Source organism: Eulemur rufifrons, chromosome 10, assembly GCF_041146395.1.
Source record: "Eulemur rufifrons isolate Redbay chromosome 10, OSU_ERuf_1, whole genome shotgun sequence".
Classification (NCBI taxonomy): Eukaryota; Metazoa; Chordata; class Mammalia; order Primates; family Lemuridae; genus Eulemur; species Eulemur rufifrons.
Window position 1 is genome coordinate 12,495,653 of NC_090992.1, and position 25,547 is coordinate 12,521,199.

Here is a 25,547-nt window from a genome sequence, read left to right on the forward strand (position 1 = left end):
TTATATCTATAAATAGCAGGGTCTATATATTCAGTAAACAAAAATCCGCCCATCCCATTCTATTCTTAGATAAAACAAGATGCTTATCTGTGTAGTTTCTTAGTCTTCCCAGACAAACAGAAAGGAATTCCCACAGAGGGAGTGAAGTTAGTTGATAATGGATCACTTCCAGATAAGGAGGTAAGTAAAGGCTGTTTTCTGGTTAGTGTTTTTCACAAAGGAGAATATAGACATGTTTAATTGATGGGGGAAATTATTAGAACTACAGGAAAGGAGATCAAAAGTTAAAAAAATGAAAAAGAAATTATTTCGTCTTCTAAGATCTATTAGAATATGTACTTTTCAATTATAGTCATGACATGACTTTTTGCCAGAGTGATTATGGGTGTATAGGTTATATGTGTGTGTTAGAGATTAGAGGCAAGAAATACATCAGCAGTAGAATATTGCACCCAGTTTAAAGCACTATAATGTCTGGATTCTCCTTGAACTGTGTGAAGGTCTGTGAGGTAGCCACAGGGTCTTAGAAAATGAAGGGTCTAAAAGGTGAGAAAGTGTTAAGTCTGGGACCATCCAAACTAGTTGCTATTCTAGGGTTCTTTAATGGTACCATTTTTGGCAGGTAAGGAAAAGATAATAACACCTACTTTGCTATGTCACAACATTGCATAAACAAATCAAGAAAGCTAATGAATGGCAGATTGTTTTGAAAGCTGTGGAAGGTGATTTAATCATAAGGGACTATAGTTATTTATTAACTATTACCATCAGCAAGGAACTCTCTCTGTATAGAAAAAGAGAAGACCTGAAGGATGATATGATAACTTTGGATTTTGGAAATGATCTTTGTCTTCAGCGACATCACTGGTCTACAGAAATCTTTACTTTATAATTTTCTCATTTTTTTTCCCTCTGACTCAATATCCTTCATGTGAGTTCAGATTCTGAGCAACTTGATAAATGTATAGGAATGTAAAATTTATAGTTTTTATTATCTAACCCCACTCCTTTCTAATGGGAGGAAAGAGAGTTCTACATGTTTCATGAATTATTGAAAGAGTTGGAAACAAAAGATGGAATTTTGAGTTTGAGAAAAACACTGTGGTAACTTAACTGTAACCCAAACCCAAGTTCTCCAAGACTTCAATCTCATTCGGGTAAATTTAATGTCCATGGTGATTTTCAGGAATGAGGAGTGATTAACAGAGGATGTGATGAATCACCTGTGCATTTACAACATTCCTAAAATAAAATGGAGAAAAGGCCCGGATGACATGAGCTAGCAGATGGGTACTTCCAATTTGGGGCGTGCTCACTGAATATTCCTTTGGCTACCTTCTCCTCCTGAAAAACATTATCAGTTTCAAACCTTTTGTTCATCATTTCGGAAGGTTCTGTATGTCAGTGAGGAGCTCTGTTCTGGTAAGAAGGAAACCAACTCCTGCAATGTTTCCTCATGGCAGAGATTCCTTAGGGAGGCAGTCATCACCTGGTTCTTCTGTTCCACCCTAGCACCATTTCCACTCCTGGGAATACTCTCCATCTGGGCTGGATTTGGGGCCACTAGAGCGTATTACACAGTCACCAATTCTATTGTAAGGCACTAAACTTTTCTACCACTGATAACAGATTGTATGGTTGGGACACATTTCATATGGCCTGACAGGACAGACGAAAGATACAAAATTAGTATTGGTATGTTAATATTTGGAAGATGCTTTGAAAGATAAAGATAAGAAATCAATGATAATTGAAACCTAGCAATAATTTTGGTAAGTTCTAAATGGATAATGATTTGATTTGTTCTAGGCATTATGGTTTAGAATATAATTACAAAATGAAAAAGGGAATATGTAACTTTATGTTTTTAACTTCACGATGTGTTACGGGCGTTATTCTAGGCTGAGTAAACTCAAATCCATTGATGAAGTATACATTCAAGACATGTTGACTTTTCTTGGAATCTTAGAAATTATGTAGTACAATCATATAATTATAATGACGTAAAAGTGAAAGACTGATGAGCTATCATTAACTCTAAAGTTTATCACATACTTGGTATTGTTCTAAGCATCACACACACACACACACACACACATATGAATTACCTCCAAACCTTAGAATAATTGTACAATGTAGGCATTGTTATCTCTATTTTGCATATTAGGAAACTGAGGCTCAGAAAAAACAAGTGACTTTCCCAAGGCAACATAGCTAGTAAGTGGTAAGTCAAAATTTGGACCCAGATCTACCTAGCTTTAAAGCCAGGTTAATTTCCATTATACTGTGTAGTTGCAAAGACAGGAATAGAAACAGATTTCCTGATTCCCTGTCCCGTTCTCTTTCCATTAAGCTATGACGGACTTTGATTTTCTAGACTCTAAGAGTAATGCAGTCTGAACTTGCTCTCTCTGGTCACTAATTTTACTCTACCACTGGAAAGTAACAAAGCTATTATAATTGTACAGACCTTAAAAGCAATGATTATATTTTTATGAGAAATAAATTATTTCACGGGGGAAAAAAAAAGAAAGGTCATACTCTCACTTTGATGGGTCTCAGAATATTGACATGGTCCCAGAGTTGGCCAGCCTTGATCAGTTTTCTGGAACGATATAAAATGGCCTTTGCACAAAATCGAAACTTTCTTTCTATGGATTTGAAGACACTGGGATGTACTGGAATCAGCCACTTTGACTCTGGCTTCAGTTTATCTTTGCGTGGTTCTTCAGGTGCTTTCTTAAGCTGGTAGATAAAGGTATTACTTGTAGGATGGTAAAATAAGCTGGTAAAATAAGCTGGTAGAAAAAGGTATTACTTGTAGGATGAAAGAAGAAACTAAGAAGAAGAAACTCTCTCTAGAAAAAAATGTTATGTTTATATATTTATAATTTTTAATACCTTATTCTGTTCTTCTTGGGAGACTAAATAACACAGCAATTCAGGAATCAAACTCAATTTAGCAAAAACTGATTGAGTCAAATTTTTCTTTTTTTTTGGTAGAGATTGGGTCTTGCTATGTTGCCCAGGCTGATCTCTAACTCTTGGCCTCAAGTGATCCTCCTGCCTTAGCCTCCCAAAGTGTTAGGATTACAGGAGTGAGTCACCATATCTGGCTGATTGAGCCACATTTTTCAAATAGTAATTTGAGTAGTGATGGGCTGTAGAAAGTTAAACTTTTGAGTTTCTAATGTTTATGATTATGATATTTGGTTAGAATATAAGATTTTAGGATATCAAATATCTTTCCTATTGAGAATATTAAAGAGTAGTTGTATACAAGCTTTGTTTTCACAAAGTTTCTGCCTTTACTAATGTATACGGGTGAAGCAGCATGTGGAGTGGAAAGAATATTGAACTTGTGCCTGGCTTGTGGGTGCCGGCTCTGCCTCCTCCATCTAAATTGTGTGCTCTTGGGAAAGCCATTGCTCCTTTTCCCCATAATTCAATGTTTGAATTTTGCTAGTTATCTCTTAGGGTCATTCAACTTTAACGTATATATGCGTCTGTGACATTGAATTCAGATACTTCAGAACATTTATGAATGGAAGCAGCAGGAAGCCTGTTTGTCCACATGGAAATCTTTTAAATTTTTACCTGACTGGTAAGACAACCAATCTGTCTTCTTTTCCCCTCCTTTCCCACTTATGAAGGAAGTCTAGTTAGAAACATGTTTGTCTACAAGGTAGTATGTTTGATGTTGCTGGGGAATTCAGTTCTTATATAGGATTATGGAGTATTCAACTTTGAGTAGGGTCATTGGACTTAATTTATTGCCTTCTGGAGAGGTATCATGAAAGCACATTACTGCTTTAGAAATAGACATTATCTGTTCAAATCTGCCACCTTGACAGGATCCTAAAGGATGGAAGCTAAAGTGGTGTGGTATAGTAAGTCTAGCACGACCTTGAACAACTGGTTTTATATGATTGTCGTCACCGGTACTGACGAGTATATATACAAGAGAGCTACATCTCCACGAGTTCAGACTTAGAGCACCAGCTGAGCAATGCACGGAGCAGACCTGTAGCCGACTTACATCATCTTCAACATGAAGATAGACACAGTGCCCGTGCTTCTGACCTTGGCTCTTTGCCTTATACAAGGTGAGTAATTTGTGTGTAATCCAAGCCTCTTGCCACACATCTCAAAGCCCTGGGGAAGGGACTTTTCTCCCCCCACCTCCACCAAAAAATATTTATATATGTTTGTATAATCCTAAAATACCTTGCCAGACGCAGAGGTTTTGAGGATTTATGTATGATATATGTAGCTTTATAACTATGTTATTTTTAGAAATGGCAAGTAGTTTGAGATAATCTGAATTTTTTTTCATGAGAAATCCTTCCATTTTTTATTAGTTCTGAAAAGCTAACAGATTCTTCTTCACCAAGTATATCCATTTGTACTGGCTGTATATCTATATATATGGAACAGGCATTTAAAACTTATATGTAAATAATATTTGTGTTTTAAATAAAATATTAAAAATACAAATTCAATAATCTGTTCTTATTTTAAAGCAGTAGTGTATTCTAGCTTATTTTATTTTCATGTTTTCAAATCCTAAATGAAATGAAAGTCTTACTCCTAAGGAGTGAGGGACTTCTGTGGGAGCTAAGAGAGAGGTTTTTGCATTTGCTATTTGACTTTGAAGGGAACGTGGATTGCCTAGCATTAACATTTTTAAAAGGAGAACCTCAGAGACAGAAAGTCAGTGAGATTGCATATAAACATAGTGCTCACTTTCCTAAAATAAGTGTGTAGGTACAAAAGAGTATGTTAATGAGAGAGTATAATAGTCTGTGATTTTAATTAATTTTTACCAGATCTTTAATTTTTGTATCTGTAATAACGAGGCAGAGTTGCCAGAATTCAGAAAATTGAATTTTATGTGTATTTACGATGTAAACTTCATGTTGGATTATACTTTTAAATTCTATAATTGGTATAATATTTGATATGTATTTTATGTTAAAATTTTAAAAGGGAGCCTGCCATACTGTACTCTGAGTGGAGCTTGTGGAAATTTGCTATTTTGATGAGGTCAGAAAGTCCGTGATTATTAATTTCAAAGTACTGGGAACTTGCTGAGTGGTTGGACCTTTGTGAATCTCCCGGTGCAGTGCCCTCGTTTTATTTGCCATGGTCAATCTTAACGTGTTCAAAAATAAGTTGTGGTTTGATAACATATTGTCATTAAAGCAATCAAGACACTGTATCAAATGAATTATTTTATTTATTAAATATTTTACATGTCCTTAACTTTGGTTTCTGTATTTTTGTCCAGATGCTGCCAGTGAGGATAAAGATCAGGTTAGTCCTGCTTTTTCTGTTCGTTGAATCCATTCCAAGAAGTCTAAAGTAAAATTGTTTGTGGCCAACACCTTCATGTTAACAATGCAAACCTATTATACTGATAGGTACTAATAGCTTTTGTTAAAAACATAGAAACAGGTCTTTTTGAATCAAGGTATGATCTCTCTCTCTCTCTTGCTCATGCGCGCGCACGCACACACAAACACTCAACATGTCAGTGATGATGGATGTCTGCAAGAGGCAATTTACCCTGTTAAAGGAGTGCTGGGGAATTTCATAGACAAACCAAAAATAAGTCAACTTGTAAACTACTATCATTCTTTTAACATCCAAACAAAGCAGGATACACCACATAGGAAGCTAAAAGAAATTTTCTGGTAATCATTATGAAAAAAGGCGTTGTCTGTATCTTGTACATAGTGAATGTATATAGTTCATCTAATAACTATCTATTGAGCATCTCTTATGTTCTATTATGTGTCAGACCCTATTTGAGATGTTGCGGATATTCTAAAGTAAACAAAATAGGTGAAAATCCTGCCCTTCAGAAACTTACAGTTTAATGGAGGAAAACAGACACATTGATAAGTAACCTAGTGAGATATATAGTACTTTAGATAATAATTAGTGCTAGGAGGCAAATAAAGCAGGAGGCAAAATAGGGATTCCTGGGAACGCAGGTGGTATGTGTTCTCATTGGATAGCCAGGAGAGTTCTTTCTGGAGAGAGTATTTGAACAGCAAACTGATAGTCATGAGGGAGTGAGCCATGAAGATACTTGCAACTTACAGCAGACCAGGCAGAAGCACTTTTGCTGGCAGAGGCCCTGACGCAGGAGGGTGCTTTACCAACTCTTGAAACACTTTTCTTTCAGAAATAAAAGAATCATTTTCTATAGAAGTTGAATTGTTCCATCTATTTGAATGACAAGTAAAAAGGCCAATTATACACACACACACACATGCATTTTATATTTATATACGTACACTGCTGTGTGTGCCATTAAGCACTTAAAACACAAATTTCAAGTGTTTCAAGTGTTTTGCTAAGTATGTAGTAAAATGTGCTATGTCTCTCAAAGGCCATAAATCTACTCTTCTTTACACTGAAACTCTTAGAACCATGGTTAAAATACTCTCTTGCTGCATTTTATTGCAACGGTTCTATTAAAAAGAAACTTCTTACAGGAATGTTTTAGAGAATTTGGTCATAGTCTCTATTATTTCATCTAAATTTGCTAATTAAAAAGAGGTCCAGAAAGTATGGTAGTGTGAAAAAAGGCTGGATTTTTGGGAATTAGAGAGCCATTCCCAATTGGATGTTTTATAGTGGAAAAAAGAAGGGATATTATATAAATACCACTGCACATAAAGCCATCATTTTCTTTTTCAGAGTCTGTGACAAGGGTGGTGGATTTCCTGCAGATAGTACAAATTTTACAATGATATTTTTCATACCATTAAACTCTATTTCACTGAAAAATGGCTTAAAAACAAAAGTTTATCTATTTCTTATATCAGTGTAAAAGGCAAGAAGAACACAAAGAAGTAATCACTTATTGGAAAACCTTTCTAATCATAGTCTGTGGATACTGTGTCAGAAATGACAACTATTGATGTAGTCTTTCTTATGGTGCTGGAATTTTTGTTATTTTCCAAGTTTAGTAGATTGAGTTCTTTCTAGCACCATAAAAACATGTTGAAAGTTATAAACATAAGCCAGAACATCAGGGAGAAGCACTATCATAATCTGCAATGATCTTAACCATATGCTTAGGTTTGTCATCACAGAGGGTTATTATAAAAAGCCCAAAGCAAACTTGTCAGTGGTCTAGCACCAAGATAGGGCGATGCCAGCTCCTAGAGGATTCTGTCGTGATGTCCAGGGATGGACAATGGAAGGCAGTGAGCTAGACCTCAGCCAGTGAGGGAAACGGAAAGAACTTGGCCCTGTAGGGCTTCAGTTTTTTTGAGATATGGAGAAAACAAAACAGCAACAATAACAAAACAAAACAAAAACAAGACAGGAGCTGAAAGTTATACTGCAAGTAAACAGTTGCTAAAAAGTCATTTCCCACCTCAGGATAACCTTTTAGTTTAGATATGCTCCTGTTTCAACCCTTTCTATTACGGTAATTGGAAGGATATTCTATTTTACTCAGAGAAGAGCCCAGCTCATGCTTTCAATTTTTATATTTTTCTGTTTCCGGAGGGAATGCATTGGATTTCCTAACTCAGAGAAGTAGCATTGAGTCTCATCTAAGCCAATTAAACACAGTGAGCAAGTTTCTTAACCTACTCTCTGGGCCTCTGATGCCCATTTGTAAAAATGTGGGTCTTCTAAGAATTAGGCTTTCATCAAATTGTGACATTGGAAAAGTCCAATTCAGGAATTATCCTGATTAATGCTATTCTTTTACAATTAACCACTAGAAATTATTTAGAGCTTCATTCCAATATTATCATGAGTCTTTGTTCTGTACACTTTCTGTAAGACTTACCTCACAAGGGATATATTTCTGTTACAAAGATACCGAGCTCTTTTCCGATTCTATTATAAGGTTTTTAGGACTTTATTAGAATCAATTACATCCAGCCAGGTAAGCAGTAACTTGCAAAGTTGGCATAAGGTACTATAGAATCAGGGATCAGGCACAGACCTCAGGATATTGAGGTTGCCAGAAATTACTACTGTGCTACTCTGACAAGATCACTGGGTAGTAATAATAATCTTAGAGGCATTTTAGCAGGTTATCCTCAGCAAAATTTTCCACTGCTGGTCTCTGATATTATTTAGTTATTCTTTTTCACCATTAACTATTCTGTAAGTGCTACCAACTGCCTACCATGTTTAAGAGGGTAGATTAGGTACAATATTATCCATTCACACAAGGATACTTCTTCCCTAATTGCTGCTGTATCTGTGGAACCTAGCAAAGTATAGTAATCTCATAAATAATTGATTGTCAACTGATCAAATGATTATTATAACAATGTAGGAGGCTAAATAAAGTCCTATAATAAATCCTTTGGAAGACGTTGTGTTTGTTGGAGTTGAAGCAAAAGCTTTTTTCTTTTAAATTTTCTAATATAAAAATCTTGAAGCAGATTTGTTATTTTTGGAAAAATCAAAGCAATAAAAAATAAACAAACAAAAACCCTTTAGATTCAGAAGACTTGCTCTAAAGGCCTAGTGAATTTTCTTATCTAATAGGGAATATCACAATTTAAATCAGTACTTTACTGAGGTAGCTCAAATGCACAAATGATTTTAAGCTCCTAGAAAAGAGTAACATGTATCAGACCTTCAATAAAATATACTTAATGAATGAATGACAAGAGAGAACCCTCACTTGTAAAGATCATTCCACTGTCTTTCCGCCACCAATTCTATTATTCAAAATGGTTTCCATTCTCTTCCCTAAATGTGTCATAATAGTCATTGGTATTAAAAAAAAAAAAAGCCCACAGCATGTCTTCAAGGATGTCACATACAATAGTAAAACAGTAGTTCCAGAGGACATGCCAAAAAAAAAAAAAAAAAAAAAAAGGAATGAAAAAAGGCTTAAGCAAGTTTTGGGAAAATTGCACTGTACTTCCATAGATTCACAAGCTTTGATTTTGATGGTAGTAATAGTATTGGTAGCGTTGGTGGTGATGGTGGTTGGGGTGGGACTATGGGCACTTTTTAAGAAAAGAATACACATATAAAAATGCAAAATGGCTAGGCCTCTCACAGGAAGGGGTTGTGACAGTGAAGGGCCCTGAACCTTAAGCTTTATTAGCTTTAAGGTAAGTCGCCCTGTGTTCATAAGACAAATGATATGTCAAAGGATCTGAGATTTTTTTTTCAGAAAACAAATTCAGTCTAGAAATTTGTTTAACGAATCTATATGACCAAGGAATACATCCTCCCCCGCCCCCACCATTTAACAGCTGCTGATATTTCTAGGAGCTGGTATCTTGCAGTACACTTTATGGAAAATATGGACAGAGGCACTTTGGAGTTTTCAGTGATCACATAACTTGTCTCAGTCCTCCAGCAACATTCTCATATTCTTTCCACAGAAATTACTCTTGGTCTACTGCATGCTAGGTATTTTAATATATTCCAATAGTAATAATGACAACCACCACCACCATCACCACAATAATAACAATAAAGGAGGAAGAAGAGGAAGGATGAACTTACTTTGAATATCTCAGGTCTTTTGACTCCAAGTCCCTTGTTCTTTCCATTTCACTAATGATTTCACATAAATGCTTATTAGGTGAATTTGCCATCTCCACCAGACAAGCCAGAATCATTATTTTTGTTTATGTTATTTGTATCAACTGACTGAATGGCTTCTGTACAAGGGAGATAGTGAGCATTAAATAATACTGCTCAAGGAGGTTCTGCTTAAAAGAAAGCCGTGTTTTAATGAAGTTTCAATAAACAGAACTTTTTTTTTTTTTTCTTTTTCCTCAGGAAACATGCAGTGAATTTAGGGCATTGATGAAAAATGGAAAATTATTCTGTTCCCAAGATAAAGAACTTTTTCAAAGCCCTGATGGAATAATGTTCATCAACCAATGTGAGACATGCAAAATGATATTGTGAGTAAAGTTTTTCTTTTTTTCAAGTGTTTGAGTTACCAGCTATTCTCTGGACTAGTAAATATATCCTTTTTCTTTTCTTTCAAATGTATTTTTCTAAGCCAAAATGGTTAAATAAAAATGCTTAGCAGATCACTGTGACACATTCCATCCCTTAAAGTTGGATAATTGTCACTCATCTGGAAAGGTTTTAATAATCACTCAGATGGGATTCCAAAATCATTTCAGAGGGCCCAGTATTTATATAGCACTCTGTAGTCTTTTGAGGATGTAGTTCCTCTTTGAACTTCCTGATACTGGGGAAAAAATGGATTTAAGAAAGAATGTCAGATTCTCTTGGCCCATTAATACCTGGTTCTGTTGTAGCCTAGGGACTGAGAAGATCCCCTTGAGAATAATGTCAGACTGTCCTGGGAGCAGCCAGCCTGCAGAAGGATTTAAGTAGGATACATTCTGATTCAGTGAGCTGGTGTCTTTAGACATCTGGGATTATGCTAGAGTGAGACGAACTCAAGGGTAGATTGCAGCTTCTAACTCCTTGGGGCTCAGAAAGAATTAGTATCCTGGAAGTTTACCAATGTCTACCCAATTCTTCTTAACTTGGTTTTCTTCTTTCCGATGACACCACTAAGATGGAAAAAAAAAAAAAAAAAAAAAAAAGGCTTGAATTACCAATTGCAAATCCTCAAACCAGATGGTCCTAATTTGTTTTTGAAAAGGGGATTCATCCTCAATTTCTGACCACCATCAAAATTTCAGCACTGGTACCAAGCCAATATTAAGCTTACCCATTTAAGATAATTACATTATAATTGGCTTTTTAAATGCCAGGTTTGTATGTGTCAGGGAAATTAATTTGTCATAGTCAATAATATTGGGATCATATATGCTGCTTCTAGAGAAGAGATTGTGGGAAGATGAAGAAAAGCAGGACAAGATTTAGTGGGAGTCTGAGGCCCAGGGCAGGTTAAATAATTCTTTCTTATTCTTTTGAAAGCTGAATGTAAACTGCACATTATTTCCTACAAAATTGCCTTCTTGTTACTTAGGATGTTTTAACAGGAGACTGAAACTATGAATATAATAAATTTACTAAAAAAGTTAAAGCAGAAATAAAATTGCTTAAGAATCAAAAGACAGTTTATCACATTGGAGTTACTCATTCAATTATTGTTTTTCTTACTTATGTAAATCATATTGGATTAAACTTGGTTTCTTAACCTGGAAAGAAGAGATTGTGCAAGGCAAAAGAACTGTCTCCAAGTTGCTGAAGGACTGCCTTGTGGAAGAGAATATTGATTTGCTCTTTGGGTCCTTAGAGGTTGTAATCAGAATCAATATAGGCAGGGAGATTTTGGTTCACTGTGAATATGATCTTTCAAAAATTGCATTCAAACAATGGAGACGATGGCTTTTAGAATTGGTGACCATCTGGCTGTTGGAAGTACTCAAGAGAGGTAATCCTGTTACTCAGTTAAAGGTAGGGATTCTTGCCTATACTAATACCATGTTTTAGATATTTTTCAACATTTAGGAGAGATTTGTGGTACTGTGCCCGTTTCTGGACTTCCCTCCACTTCTGACACACGAGATTGGGCTGAGGAGAGCAGTCAAAATTAAGTTTATCATGGAAGCTGTTATACCTAAAAGGTGGGCAAACAATGTTAAGCTATGCTATTCCTTTTTCTCTTCCAGGGAGAAAGAAGCCAAATCCCAGAAAAGGGCCAGGCATTTAGCAAGAGCCACTGCCCCAGCAAAGGTGAGACTATTTAGAGCCAGCCTGTTATGTTTGCTTTCGAGACGATGTTGCTTGTATTTATTTCCTAATTACTAGGTCATACCTGTTGTGAAGCCAACTACTTAGAAGGGAGGGAACATGGACTAAGGTCCAGGGGTGGGCTAAATATCTGGCACATCTTGTCCATAGGCCCAACCCATGACCCAACTCTCTGAAAACATTTGGGCACTGACAGACGCTAAGAGGTGGAGTAAGCCAGTGTGATGTTTGCCTTGTGTGGCCATTTCTCATTCTTCTTGTCCTGTTTTAGCTCCAAGAATAGGCTTCCTGGGACTGTGAGATTAAGTTCAAATTTCAGAATTCTTATTTATCCTCTATGTAACTTGGGCAATTTATGTACTTCTGGGTCTCAACTTTTTCATCTGTGAAGTGGGTTGTTGACCAAATGAAAAACTAAGTTTAAAAAGCCAGCCTCAGTATTAACATGTTTTAGCAGGCATTCAACTCATTCTATTGCCTTTCTCTTTTCTTCTTTTGCTTCTTACTGCATATCTTTTCTAATTTGGAGGCTTTTCCTAATTCAAGTAGAGTTACTTGTTTATATCTATTTTATAGATTGGGACTAATCTAATATTAGGCTAGGCTAATATTTTGTTTGAGAAAAGTGTTCTGTGGTAAAAAATAAATAAATAAATAAAACATTAAGAAGTAAAAGAAAGAAATTGCACAGATTTTAGCCCACTGAATAGCCATTCCATTTTATAAATGCTTTTATTCATACAACATTTTTTATTTATAGAAAAATATAAAAATAAAATTAAAAGATAAAAATTTGGGGCCCAGCTTGGTGAAAATTTCTGATCTGTAACATATCACAATTAGGTTATCAACAAAGCTGGGACTAGGAATATCACCAGCTATTCTGAAAACTACTCACATTACTTCAAGTCTCCCATGCAGCTTTTTCTCTAATTTCTTTTTTTCTCTTCCTCCTCTCCTGGCCCCAACACATAATTAAAATGATCAGTCAGAGTAGGCACACCCTAATTACTTATGATCTCCACGGTCTAACTAAGCTACCATCTTTCTCAGTAGTGTTACTCAGGAATGTCTGAGAACCTCAGCCTCCGCAGTAAAGATAGTTAACTAAATTCCTTGCCCGGACTCAACCAGTCTCACTTGAAAACAATAATACAATCACCGCTCAATTTATCAGTAGTTGCAAATTCTTTATCTGTAGCAAAGGGGAGCTGGTTCTGTACTCAATACAATGTGATCCAGAAAGGTTTAGTGACAATTTTTAAATATGCCTTTATTTGTTACATTCAAAGAGAAGCTCACTCTGTAAGATCCACTTTCCTTTTCCTCTTCTGTCACCTTAAAAAAAATGACACATCAATGGTGTTCAAAAATATAAAATACAAGCAAATGACAAACAAAAAACCAAAATACACACATAGGCATGCACACACATGCACCAGTCTTAACAAACCTATTATTTTTAAACTGTTACTGGTTAGAAATTTCCATAGGTAGTCACAAATTTATTGAATTTGAATTAAATAAAAGTTTTAAGAAATAAAATTACAGAACTTTAAGACATTATATCTTTCTGTTAGTATTTTATGCCTGAGTTATAATTTTTACTTGTAGATAAAATTCTTACAGCTATATATTAATAGTTTACTGTCTAGGAGACTATCTACATATAAGTTAAGGTAGTTAATATTTGGTTGTGTGCCTTTCAAGTAATTTCTGTCTAAATTTTTACTTGCCGGTGTTTCAGTGGATTCATGCAATCACACTATATTTTTGTTGTTTTTCTTTCCACTAGAAAAGAGAACAATCTACTCACTTTCTCTTCTTAGATTCCTCTAATCAAAAATCAACCATATTACTCACTCTGAGAATAAGGTGCTCTACCTTTCAAGAACTTTTCCTCCTACAGACATCCTATCTCTCTCTCTTTCATCATCAGTTTCTTCTTCATTAGCATGTCATCCTTTCACCTCCTGACTCTAATATTCACTCCTTCAAGAAGTCTTGGTGCTGCCTCCAAAATATATCCCCAATTTGACTTCTTTTCACCATTTGCATCTCTACCACCCAGTCCAGTCATCTGCCGTTTCTGATCTCTAATGTCTTTGGTTCATGTGGAGATTTTTGCTTTTTAATTAATGAATTCATTCATTTAATGTTTCTCATGATTCAGTTGCCAACTTTATGGGATATTAAGTTCTTATGAGAGTATGTGTGTTTCTGAGTTCCCTATTCTTGTCAGATTAGTTCACCTTTTTAATAACTAGTATAACAAGTCTGCTTTCCTAGCTCATATTAAAAGTTGACTTACCTATGCGTACATGTTTATTTTCCATATACACATTAGAAATAAAAAATTATTTGGGTTATAAAAAATCCAACTTGAATTTGGGAAACCAATGTAATTAGGGATACAAAGAACTTATAAATTAATTTGGGTAAAATTGACTTTTTGTAATATTAACTTGACCAACTGAAGCAAATAGAGTAGCTTATAATTCATAAAATTTCTATGTACTTTATGCAATTTCTAAAATATTCTTCACAGAGATTCTTATAATTTTTTTAATGCCTAGAAAATGTATAATTTTGTTGCTACTTTAATGTATTTGTTTTTTATAGTATGTTTATCTGTTTATTGTTGGAATAGATAAATTTCTATAGGTTGGTCTTGTATCAGACAAGTTTATGATATTTTCTATTAATTTTAGTAATTTATTGATTCTGTTGTTTTTTTCTTGGTAATTGATCATATCATCTACATACAATAGGAGTTTTATAATTTCCCTTTCAATCTTAGCACTCCTTTATTTCTCTTTCTTTCTTTATATCATTGGCAAGGATCCAGAGTTGAGTAGTTAAATAGTAGTGATAACAATGAACATCAACCTGCCTTCCCTTTCCCCGATATTAAAGGGAATACACATAAAGTTTTTCCATTAAATATAATATTTACCATAGGAGTTTTTACATATAAACTTTAGCTAGTTTTGGAAAGTCCTTCCTATTTGTAGTCTGCTGAATATATGTTGATTATTATCAAATGTCTTCTCTGCAATATTAAAATAATTTGATATTTTTCTATTTTAGTTTACTAATATTTCAATTTTCTGGATATATTTCCTAATGTTAAACTATCATTGTTCTCATAGAGTAAATCATACCTAATTATAATGTATTTTTAATATACTGTTGAATTTAGATAGTAATATTTTATTTAGAAAGTTTGCAGTTGTGTTCATAAGTAAAGTGAGTTTACACTCTTCTATTTTTAATTGTTCTTATCTGGCTTTGGAATCTATATGAAGTTCCCCTGAGGGTGGCACTTCAGGCTATGGGTGAATGAGGAGGTCAGCAAATCCTCTCCCCAAAAGCAACTACAAAGCTAGACAAATCGACCAAAACAAATATTTTAGCACTCTGAAAAGTGACAAGCAACCTATGCCAATCTGAGAAGAATTCATGCTTGAAAATTGCTGAACTTTGGATAGAAAAATGGGAGTCTGTGATATTCTTGCTCAGGGATACTCCCATCTCACCCCCTGGCTTGGTTAGAATGGAGGTTCTATAGAGGGCAGGCTATGAACATCAGCAATTGCACTGCCACTATTGAAAGGGGCTTATCTCATTTGAAGTAATGGGCAACAGCTATGCCTAGAGGTGCTTTCAGTGTAAGTGAGGATTTTCACTGAGAGTAAGAAGGATGGCCTGAGGTTGCAGTCATGGTTGGGGCAAGTATATTTCTGGCTGAGTCTTCACACATGGGTAGAGGAGAACAAAGAGGGGCAGAGATTCAGAAACTCCTGATCAACCATAAGGCTGAGCAATATGCATTAGAAAATACAAAATAGTCCAGTGGGAAGCAAATGCTAGGATAGATGCGAAAGTGTCCTGAACTTTGCATGCCATCCCCTATACACAAAGGTCTATCTGCAGAGGATGAAAACCTTATTAGCTTGAAGTATTTGAGCACAGATTGTGTCAAATCATTAGCTGGCCAGTAAGCTACAAAGATTTAGGGGGGAAAAAAACCTAAGAAGCCAGGCTTAGAAAATAAAAGCTATAAACATTTTCTTAATGGACACATTAGCAGTTACAAATTATAGGAGAAAAAGATTTAGCCCAGGCAAAAAAGGAAAAAACAAAAATGCAACAAAAATAAACTTTAGGGGAAAAATCTTAATGCTGAGTCCCTAAAATATTTTATCTAATATGTCCTATTTTCAGTAAAAATTATGAAATATGCCAATTAACAAGAATATATGACCCATACTCAAGACAAAAGAAGTCAATGGAATTTGTCTTTGAGCGTCTACAGATGTTAGATTTAGCAGACAAAGACATGAAGCAGCTATTAAATATGTGTTCAGTATACTAAAAAAAAAGTTTGAAGAATTACAAGAAAGTATTAATATAATAACAATGAATAAACAAATAGAAACTTTCAATGAAAAGGTATAAATCATTAAAAAAAGACCAAATGAAAATTTTGGAGTTTGAAGAGCACAATAACTAAAATGAAAAGTTCAATAGAGAGGCTCAAAAGCAGATTTGTGATTGCATAAAAAAGAAGAATTAGCAAACCTGAAGAAAGATTAATAAAAACTATCAATGGAAGTACAAGAGAACCAATATTGAAGAAAAATGAACAAATTTACAGATCTTTTGAGCAAGCAAGCCAACAGATGTGTAATGGGAATACCAGAAATATAGAAGAAAGAAAAAGGAATAGAAGGTATAATGGCCTAAAATTTCCTAAATTTGATGAAAGAAGTAATCTTAACAATCAAGAAACTCAGCAAACCCCAAAATACGACAAATCCAAAGAGATCCACACTAGACCCATCACTATTAAAATGTTGAAATCAAAAGACAAAGAGAAAATTTTGGAAGTGGCAAGAGAAAAATGACACATCCTCTATACAGGCTACAATTAAAGGCTGGCTTCTCGTCTAAAACAATGAAGGCCAGAAGGCAATGAAATGACTCAAAGTTAATACTGAAAGTGCTGAAAGAAAAAAAAAAAAAGGATTAGCCAATATTCTACTCTTGATCTTAGCCAAGGCCAAGAAGCAATAAGATTAGTCAATATTCTATATCCTCTAAAACTATGTTCTAGAAACATGTTTATTTTCTGTTTTTTGGGTGTGGTTTTCTATAAAAATCTAATGGCTTAAGCTTTATATTTTTTTAATATAACAGTTCCTGAGAAGTGTTTGTTAAAATCTCTAACTTTGGTTATTCATTTATCTCTAACTTTGGTTATTCATTTATCTAAGTCTGTATCATTAGCTGAATGTATGCTCAGGATTGCTATACTGTCTTGTTCTTGTCTTTCTTTTACTTTATGTAATGTCCTTCTTTGTCACTTATAATGTATTTTGGACTGAATTCTATTATTAAGTGTTAACATTGATGCATCGGCCCTCTTCTTACTCATTTTTGTCTTATATATTTTTTCTCATCTTATTGTTTTAATACTTATTTAACTTTTAGTTTTAATTTTTCTCTTGCTATCAGTTCATGGTTGATCCTCTTTCTAAAAATCCAGTCACTAATTATCTTTTAATTTATGGATTTAACTCATTTACATTTGTTGTTATTTCTGTTATTTTAGGACTTGGATCTCTCAATTTTTTATATTTTCAGTTAGTCCAGTTTTCTAAAAGTTATTTTTAAAGTAGTTTCTTCTTTCCAGCATTTCTTTGATGGCAATTTAAATGTAACATACCTATTTTTATTCTTGTCATGACTATCCTTAACCAAATACCCATATTTTAAATTATTTAGTACTATTGCTAATATCTGTGTCTATTGCCAATATCTGTGTCTTCTCTCCTCATATATGCTAGCCTTCTCTCAATTCATTTATTGTAAACACCTAAACCTCCACAGTTTTGTTATTAACTAGATTTTATCTTTGAGTTATGGCTATTTTTCTCTTTCTCTCATTCTTTCATTTTTTCATTAATTCTAGGAATTTTTCCTATTTTACAAAATATTTCTTCTTATGTTTTTTCCCCTCCTTTGGGGGACTTCTAATTTAATTTTTTACATTCTTTAGGTTTTCTTTTCTATTTTAAATAGTTTTTCATTTACATTGCCTTTTAGAAGAGTTCATTGATTTGATCTTCTGGTTTATAAGTTCATTATCTATTTGTACCTATCCCACTTTCATTCTTTATATTGTTGGATTTATTACCATTTGAATATTTTCCATATTCAAAACTCCTACTTTGTTTTTCCTTTATAACTTCTTTTTTTTCTTGTTTTATATTGTAGATATCTCTTTTTATCTCTTCAAAGCATAGTCATACTTTTGATAAATTATTTTTCTACCCATTCCAAAAATTCTGCTTCGTATGTGTTGTTTAGTATATTGTAATTCTTTTAGGTTGTTTTATTCCTCAGATATACAGATTTTTTTTTTTACTGTAATATTCCATAATGGCTTTATTTTTTCTGCTAAAATCAGTTAGTTAATGTTCAAGGCCAAGCTTCAGTCTGTACCCCTCCTGGTAAGCGTAAGGATAGAAAAAGGAATAAGGCCCAGAGTTGGAAGTTCTGGGACTGCTGCTACTGACTGCAGTTTGCTGCCACTCCACTAGGTCAGGAGTCCATCTGCAAGTTCTCAGATATTGTCAACATCAGGAAGAGGTGTTTCCTGTAGGTTGTGATCTACTACCCCTTGGGGTTTGGCGGGGAGGGAGGTGGAGTCATAAATCCTTGCACCTGTTCTCATCACCTCCCAGATGGCCTTTTGACCTGCTCTGTCATTCCTCTGACTACACCTGTGACCTACTTAATGTGTTGCTGTTGATTTTCCGGTGAATGGGGTACAGCAGTGATTGTCCCAAGTAAATTACTCTGATCCTTAATTCCTCATGCTTCTGTAGTATCCCCAGAAAAGATTTTTGAGAGAAAACTAGCAGTCATTCTGCTTTTGCTTTTATGCTCCAGTCACACTTCGCCTCTTTCAGCCTTTGCCTTAAACAGGATAATCTAGTTCCCATCACAAATGCTTCAGAATTGCAGTTCTCTATGTCTAGAATGTTCTTCCCTTAGATCTTTAGCAGTTATCTCCTCCTCATTAATCTCATCTCAAATGTCACCTTCGCAGGAAGACCCTTCTTGCCACTATATTTAAAATAGTTACCATCTGAGGCACTATGGTATTCTTCCATTTATATATTTGTATCTATTCTAGTTTTATTCTTTATAGTGTGTGGCAAACTAGGCCATCACAGGTCTGTATTCTAAATGTTCCATAGTTATCATTAAAATATTTGTATTATTACAACTATGACATTACCAATTTTATTTTGCCATGTGATATCCTAAAGAAAAAAATCTCCACTTTTATTCTCTGGTTTTAGATAGAAGTTAAATTTAAGTTAATTCTACATCTTCCTTAGCTAGCTTAGGTCACAATAATAATGAGTTGCCAAATAATGTTTCATAAGTATTCCTTTGATCCTTACCACTAATCTGGAATGTGGGTAGGGTGTGAATCCCCATTTTTCAGATGAGGAAAGTGAGGTTCAAAGAGGTGGATTGAGTGGGAGGCAGACTTGAGATTTAAACACTAAACACCAGTCTTCAGTTATTACCTGATGCAGTTGTTTTTCTTACCATACAGGTTTGTCCCTGTCATATTAGAGATTTGGGGATTTCTTCTGTCATCCCTAAAAATTTACTTGGCTTGATTGTCAATCGAGAAAACATTTAAACTAGCAACAACAATAAACGGTTATGCTGCGCTAGGCCCTGCTCTAAGTACTGTACATGTATCAACACATTTAAATCTCTTAATAGTCCTGAGAGGTTGGTGAAATTATACTCTAATTATTTAGAGGACACTAAAGCATAGAGGGGTTATAACTTGTCCAAATCACACATCTAGTAAGTGGCAGAGTTAAAATTATAGACCCAGCAGTTTGGCTCTTAATTACTATCCTAATCTATAATCATAGAAACTTTATTATAGTTTATAGTTTACAGAGAGCTTTCATATCCATTATCTACGGGGCCTCGCTGGGTCTCTGTGTAGAGAGCAGGCAGGATTTGACAGACAAATACTAATAGTATACTAAATTTCAGAGAGGTTGCTTGGCCTACCTCACCTGGACAGCGAGCAGCTGAAATCATTACCACAATCCTTTCTTTTGAAATCTATTTATGTCTCTTGGATCATGTTTTATTATCCTTGATTTTATTAGCTCACTATGGTATCCATAATGTGTTTTTCTTCTCCAACAAGTTATATTATTGTAGGCCTAAAATGTTAACGTTTATGTACCTAAGAAATATTTTATCTCTTATATTTTGATGTTCCTTGATCATGTCTCTTGAAGCTGAATTGTGAAGATTTCAAGAAAGGAGAAAGAGATGGGGATTTTATCTGTAGCCTTGATAATGCAGCTGTTTGTGGCACAGATGGAAAAACGTACAGCAGTAGATGTGCGCTGTGTGCCGAGAACGCGTGAGTATCCTCTGAAGCAGGCTTTCTCCCTAGAGCATGTCCTCTGTGTAATTACATGACACAGCTTTTTCTGCAGTCTTTAAAATAACAATCCATTTTGTGGATTAGTACAAAAACTATTAGTACCACTTCTTTTACAATTCTTAATATGAAAAAAAAGTATGTAATGTAACACATTATATTTTACAAATAACTTTTGTGTATAATTTATCAGATAGTTTTCACTGTCTCTATGAAGGAGATAGGATAGGGAGATTTTGTGTGTATATATATAAACACACACACATATATGCATATATACATATGTACGCACACATATATACACATGCACACCTCTATCTTCTATCTATCCATCATCTATCATGACATAAACAGAAAACAAAAAATAAACACATGAAGAATATACAGGTTTTTATTAGATATATATGTTATTATACAACTATGAGCACACTGTATATTTATTCTTACTATGTCTTATGTAGGGAATCCCGTTATAAATCTTTAAATGTCTGGTCCAGATAAAAGTTTCTCTCGAGAATCATACTGCACCTTGTATTTCTTTCCTAGCAGCTCTGGCTACTAGGAGACTCCATAATAACATTGGAAGTTTTTAAAATAGTTTTCCTCAACTAATATCCTCTCAAATAACTTTTTTTCTTATGACTTTTAAATACTTAGGTTTTTTCTTTATATTGTTTTTATTGATTTTTATTGTTATACAGATGCAATCATTGTAAGTTGCCTTATCTTTTTAGAAAGTAGGATCTATCACATTTATGGTACTATGTTTTTAGATCTACTTTAAAACTCTACTGTACTGAACAAAGTTAATTATCAGGACTTTATGTACTTTCTGTGAAAAATAAAATACTAGTTAGCATAACCCAAATAAAGAGTACTATGATGAGATGCTAAATAATACAATCTTGAATTTGTTTGTTTAAAACAACAACAAAGTTTTTGAGGAGCATCTGGTATCTGGTTGCAAGCTTTACTTTTGTCCATCTTTGGTTGAGGATCCCTACCCTAGACATAGGGGGAAAAAGATTTCTGGAAATAGTATTTACATGTTTAAGATTTATCACCCCTCCTGCATGACTCCATTTCTTTGACTTCGAGTTATAAACAGGCTCCTATTAGAAAAAGTAAGTAAAGAATGCAACGTGACACTTGTTTTCAGGAGCAAAGGAGAATCACAAGACAAGAGAAGTTCTGTTTGAATACAGGGAAGTTCTGTGATAACTAAACTGCTGTGTCTCCTAACTTTTTATTCTAGGAAAACCAGGTCCCAAATTGACATCAAGAGCGAAGGGGAGTGTGAGCGCAGTAATCCTGAGCAGGTGAGGACCAATGTCAGAGTGGCGGGAAATATTGGGCTTCTGACTTCAGGAAGAAAGCAGATGCTCTCTGTCCCTCTTGGGTGGGAGGCTTGGAAGGAAGTAATTCTTGCTTTCCTTGAAATGGGATGCTAAATTCTCTCTGCTAATATGAAAAAGCAATAGTTTCTGAAATGGGATCAGCTCTGTTTCTGCTTTCTATTAAAAAAAAATTAGAATTCAAAAGGAAACTCCATCAAAATACTAAGATCGTCATGTTAGTTATTAAAAATCACTTTCTAACTCTAAACTTTAAACTTCAGTCACTCAACCTGAGTTGAAAGCCCAGCATTGTCACTTGCTATCAGGAGACCTTGGGCAAATTACTTCACCTAAAATGAGATTTGGACTAAATAGCTTTTTTTCTATGCTAAAATCCTGTGAGGCTACGATGATAGGGGAAGGGGAAGGAAGAAATTGTCTCATATGTGTCACACTTGACTTTTGCTAACTGAATAATTTTTCAAATTTTCAAGATTTGATAACCTTTGTACATACTCCTAGCACAACTGAAGTTACCTCCACCAAGGCATTTAGCAAGTTTTGGGGCAGAGAACCTGCAGCATTGGGGCCACACGTGTCCTTCTGGATCCTTGAGTGTGGCCTTTTACTGAATCCAAATTTTACAGAATAAATCCCTTTATTAAAAGAGAAAATATATTAAAAGGATTTGTTCTGTGAAGTTTGAATTCGCTCAAGGGGCCCCACTTGGGGATCTGTAGGGCCACATGTGACATTGAGGCTCCAGGTTCCCCACCCAGTGGGGCAAGGACTGTGCTCTGCCTGAGTTCTAGCACATAGCAGGTTATCAATGTTTACTAAATAAATGAATAAATAAGTAAATGAGTTCCACACTTAACCAGATGAGTCATACAATACTTACTGAGCTACTGCTACGTGACTGGTACTGCTCTTGGTGACCCATTGCAGTGGCAGACGCACTAAGTTCTATAAAACTTCTGACGACAGTGTTGAAGGCATGACAGTTAGCATGGTGAATGCCAAGTTCCTTTCTCTGTCCTTCAGGATGTGTGCAGTGCTTTTCGGCCTTATGTCAAGGATGGAAGACTTGGGTGCACACGGGAAAATGATCCTGTTCTTGGCCCTGATGGGAAGACACATGGCAATAAGTGTGCGATGTGTGCTGAGTTGTTGTGAGTATCGGCATCCCCGGGTGGATCCAGTGAGGGTGCACTTGGTTGCTGTCCCAGTCACTCCACAGGGAGATAAAGTCCTTTTCATGAAGCATGTGATCCTTTGTCTTTATAATGTAAGATAGCCCTTTCTCACAGAAGAGCTTCCATTCTTTTTCTTCATATCATCTACTGAAGTTTCTTAAAAGGAGAGGATAAGGTGGTCATGTTAGTTATTAAATTCGAGACTCAATTTTTTAAAATTACAATGACTTCAAGACACAAAGTGTTTTATAACACACAATATTTTAAAATTTAGAAAGCACTTTCATGTGGGATAATCTACATCAGTCATTTGGCGTGCATTGCTTCATCTGAGCATGTGTAGAGACCCTTATTGAATATTGAGAGTCTAATTAAAATAGTAATAATAATAATGTCATGTGTCTAAATTCAGTATAAAAGGTGAAACATTATGAAAGGGTAGAACTATTGAGTTAATCCTTCTCTGAGTGCCTGGCACTGCTCTGGGCACTGAAAACTCAAAAGTGAATGAGATCCAATTAGTCTTTCATATTCTTGTTGTTAAACAAGGTATAGCCTCTCTGATCCATGTGTCAGCAACCCTCAAATTGCTATATTTACATCACTGGATCTTTAAAACCAGGACAGAGATTTAACAGATTAATAAACTTCACACCTGCCTTTGAAAATTATAGTTAGCCGTTGTAGAATTCAAGAGCATGTCCTATCAGGTTCATAAAACAGTGATTAAAACTGGTTTGCAGACAGGAAATCAACGTGATTTCCACTTTCCTATCTAGGAGGCATGTGTTTTCAGTGTTCCAACCTGCCCTGATTCTGTGGTTTTGTTTCTTTTCATGTACTAGCTGAAAAGGAGAATTTAATTTCTTTAACCTCTGGTTTCTCCTTCCGTAGAAGTGAAATAGCCAGGCCTATCTCCAGGATGAGACTGTAATCAGACAATAGATGTAGAAGGCTTAGAAGCCCAATTCTAATGCTGCTTTCATTAGCAACCATGCTTTTTTGAAAGCAAACAAGTGCTTTACAAGGTATGCAAAGTTATGCTTACGGGTGTGGATGGCAATACCTCAAATGCTCAGTTGGGTTTCACCCTTGTCACAGCATTGTTAAAGCTCTTGGTTCTGCCTGTTAAAGGGAATTTTCCTGACAATCTTCTGTTTGTCAATCAAGGTGTCACACCCCTCCAGTTTTACAGAACAAAGCTCCTAATTGACTGTCAGTGAGTCAGTTTCACACCCTTCCTTATCTTTGGCAATTTTTCTGGCTCAGGCACTAAAGACAGGGAAATGCTAGGCTCTTGTGAGTGAATCAGTTTCAACAAGTTATGGCAGAGAATATGAAAGCGTTTAGCACAGGACTGGCCACTGAAAATATGATCGAGCCATAAACTAACCAACTGTTTACTTTCTTAACAGTTTAAAAGAAATTGAAGAAAATGCCAAGCGAGAAGATGCAACCAGAATTCGACGAAATGCTGAAAAGGTAAATGACTTAATATAATCTGGTTCTTGTGATCATAAATATTAACAAACTTATTCTTGAACTTTTGAGGTCATACAATAAAGTCATTGTCCTTTATTATCATATGAATTTTTTTCTTAATATCAAATTCCCCAAACTGACTATTCCTAGAATATTAATGATTAGATTCAGGTTTTAAAAAGCATTTCCCACCTAAGGTTCAAAATGTACAATTTCCACCCTTGCTTCTCCCCCACCCCCAAAAGAGGCTATAAAATAGAAAGTTTATGCAAACCAAATTCTGCTTAATTTCCACCAACTTTCCATCTGGTTTAGTGTAAACCCACTTTACTTTGAATAAAAATTTTTAAAAATTGCAACCAAATGTAATTTAGACAGGAATAACTTTAAAATAATTCCAGAGTCTTTTAAATAGCATGTTCACTGGTAATTTTATGTATGATTCCATTGACACAGTTGGAGTTATTGACTTTTCCACTGTGGTTATTACATTCAATGAGACCTGCATGTGTAAAGGTCTTATTTCTGCTTAAACAAAAATCTCAGACAAATTTTGAGATTATGGTTTTAAAAATACCCTTAAAATTAAGTTTTTTTCCAAATTATTTTATAATGTAATTTTTCATTTAGTATAAAAAGTCATTTCTTTTGTTAATTGAAGAAACACTGTAGATAGAGAAACACTCTAGATATCTTAAATCATCTAGTTTCAAGAGAGGGATAGTCATTACTTTGCCTTCTGTTGGGAAGTCCGAGCAACTGTGTTTTACCCTTAGTTCTCTCATGCTGTGGGTGTGTGACACTGGGCACATCATTTCCTCTCTGGGCCTTAATTTTCTTGTCAGCATAATAAGGAGGTTGGATAAATGACCTCAGTTTTATCTTCCTGTTGGATTATGATTCTACATCCTGTATTCTTTGGTGCAGATACAAGTACACCATTTTTGTAGAATGTAGGGCTTGTGTTTTACTATGGAAAGAAACAAGCCCAGTTTCTGGTAGTCAAGAGCTGACTCTTCACTTCATAATACTATTTAATGAAGCAAAGCTCCCACCCTAAATAGGGTATTCAAAGTTTAAATTTAGAAAAACAAAAGTATTCGGAACTGTCTGTAGTTTGCTCAGCACTCACCATGGATTGAAAGGCAATTCTTTTGCAGTGGTTGTTAAATTTCAGTCTAAAACTTTGGGTCATCCTCTGATGTTTACTTCATAAACATGGAGAGTTCTTTTCCGCAGTTTTTCATCAGGTCTCAGTTGTACTTCCCTTTTCCTCTCTGTGGCTGGGGTCATTGTTTCGGTGGGGCCATTTTGCATGACGGTGTTGAATAGGAC

The 25,547-nt window shown here is 35.0% G+C and overlaps 1 protein-coding gene across 1 annotated transcript in view; it reads left to right on the forward strand.

Annotated features, from left to right (window-relative positions):
* The first annotated feature begins 4,051 nt into the window (after positions 1 to 4,051).
* SPINK5 (serine peptidase inhibitor Kazal type 5) overlaps positions 4,052 to 25,547 on the forward strand; it is a 63,788-nt gene continuing 42,292 nt past the window's right edge. Inside the window, exons 1-8 of the mRNA XM_069484176.1 lie at positions 4,052 to 4,106; positions 5,291 to 5,316; positions 9,790 to 9,917; positions 11,613 to 11,676; positions 20,049 to 20,176; positions 21,453 to 21,516; positions 22,579 to 22,706; positions 24,146 to 24,212. Of these exons, the coding sequence (XP_069340277.1) occupies positions 4,052 to 4,106; positions 5,291 to 5,316; positions 9,790 to 9,917; positions 11,613 to 11,676; positions 20,049 to 20,176; positions 21,453 to 21,516; positions 22,579 to 22,706; positions 24,146 to 24,212 (660 nt within the window). The remainder of the gene's footprint in view (positions 4,107 to 5,290; positions 5,317 to 9,789; positions 9,918 to 11,612; positions 11,677 to 20,048; positions 20,177 to 21,452; positions 21,517 to 22,578; positions 22,707 to 24,145; positions 24,213 to 25,547) is intronic.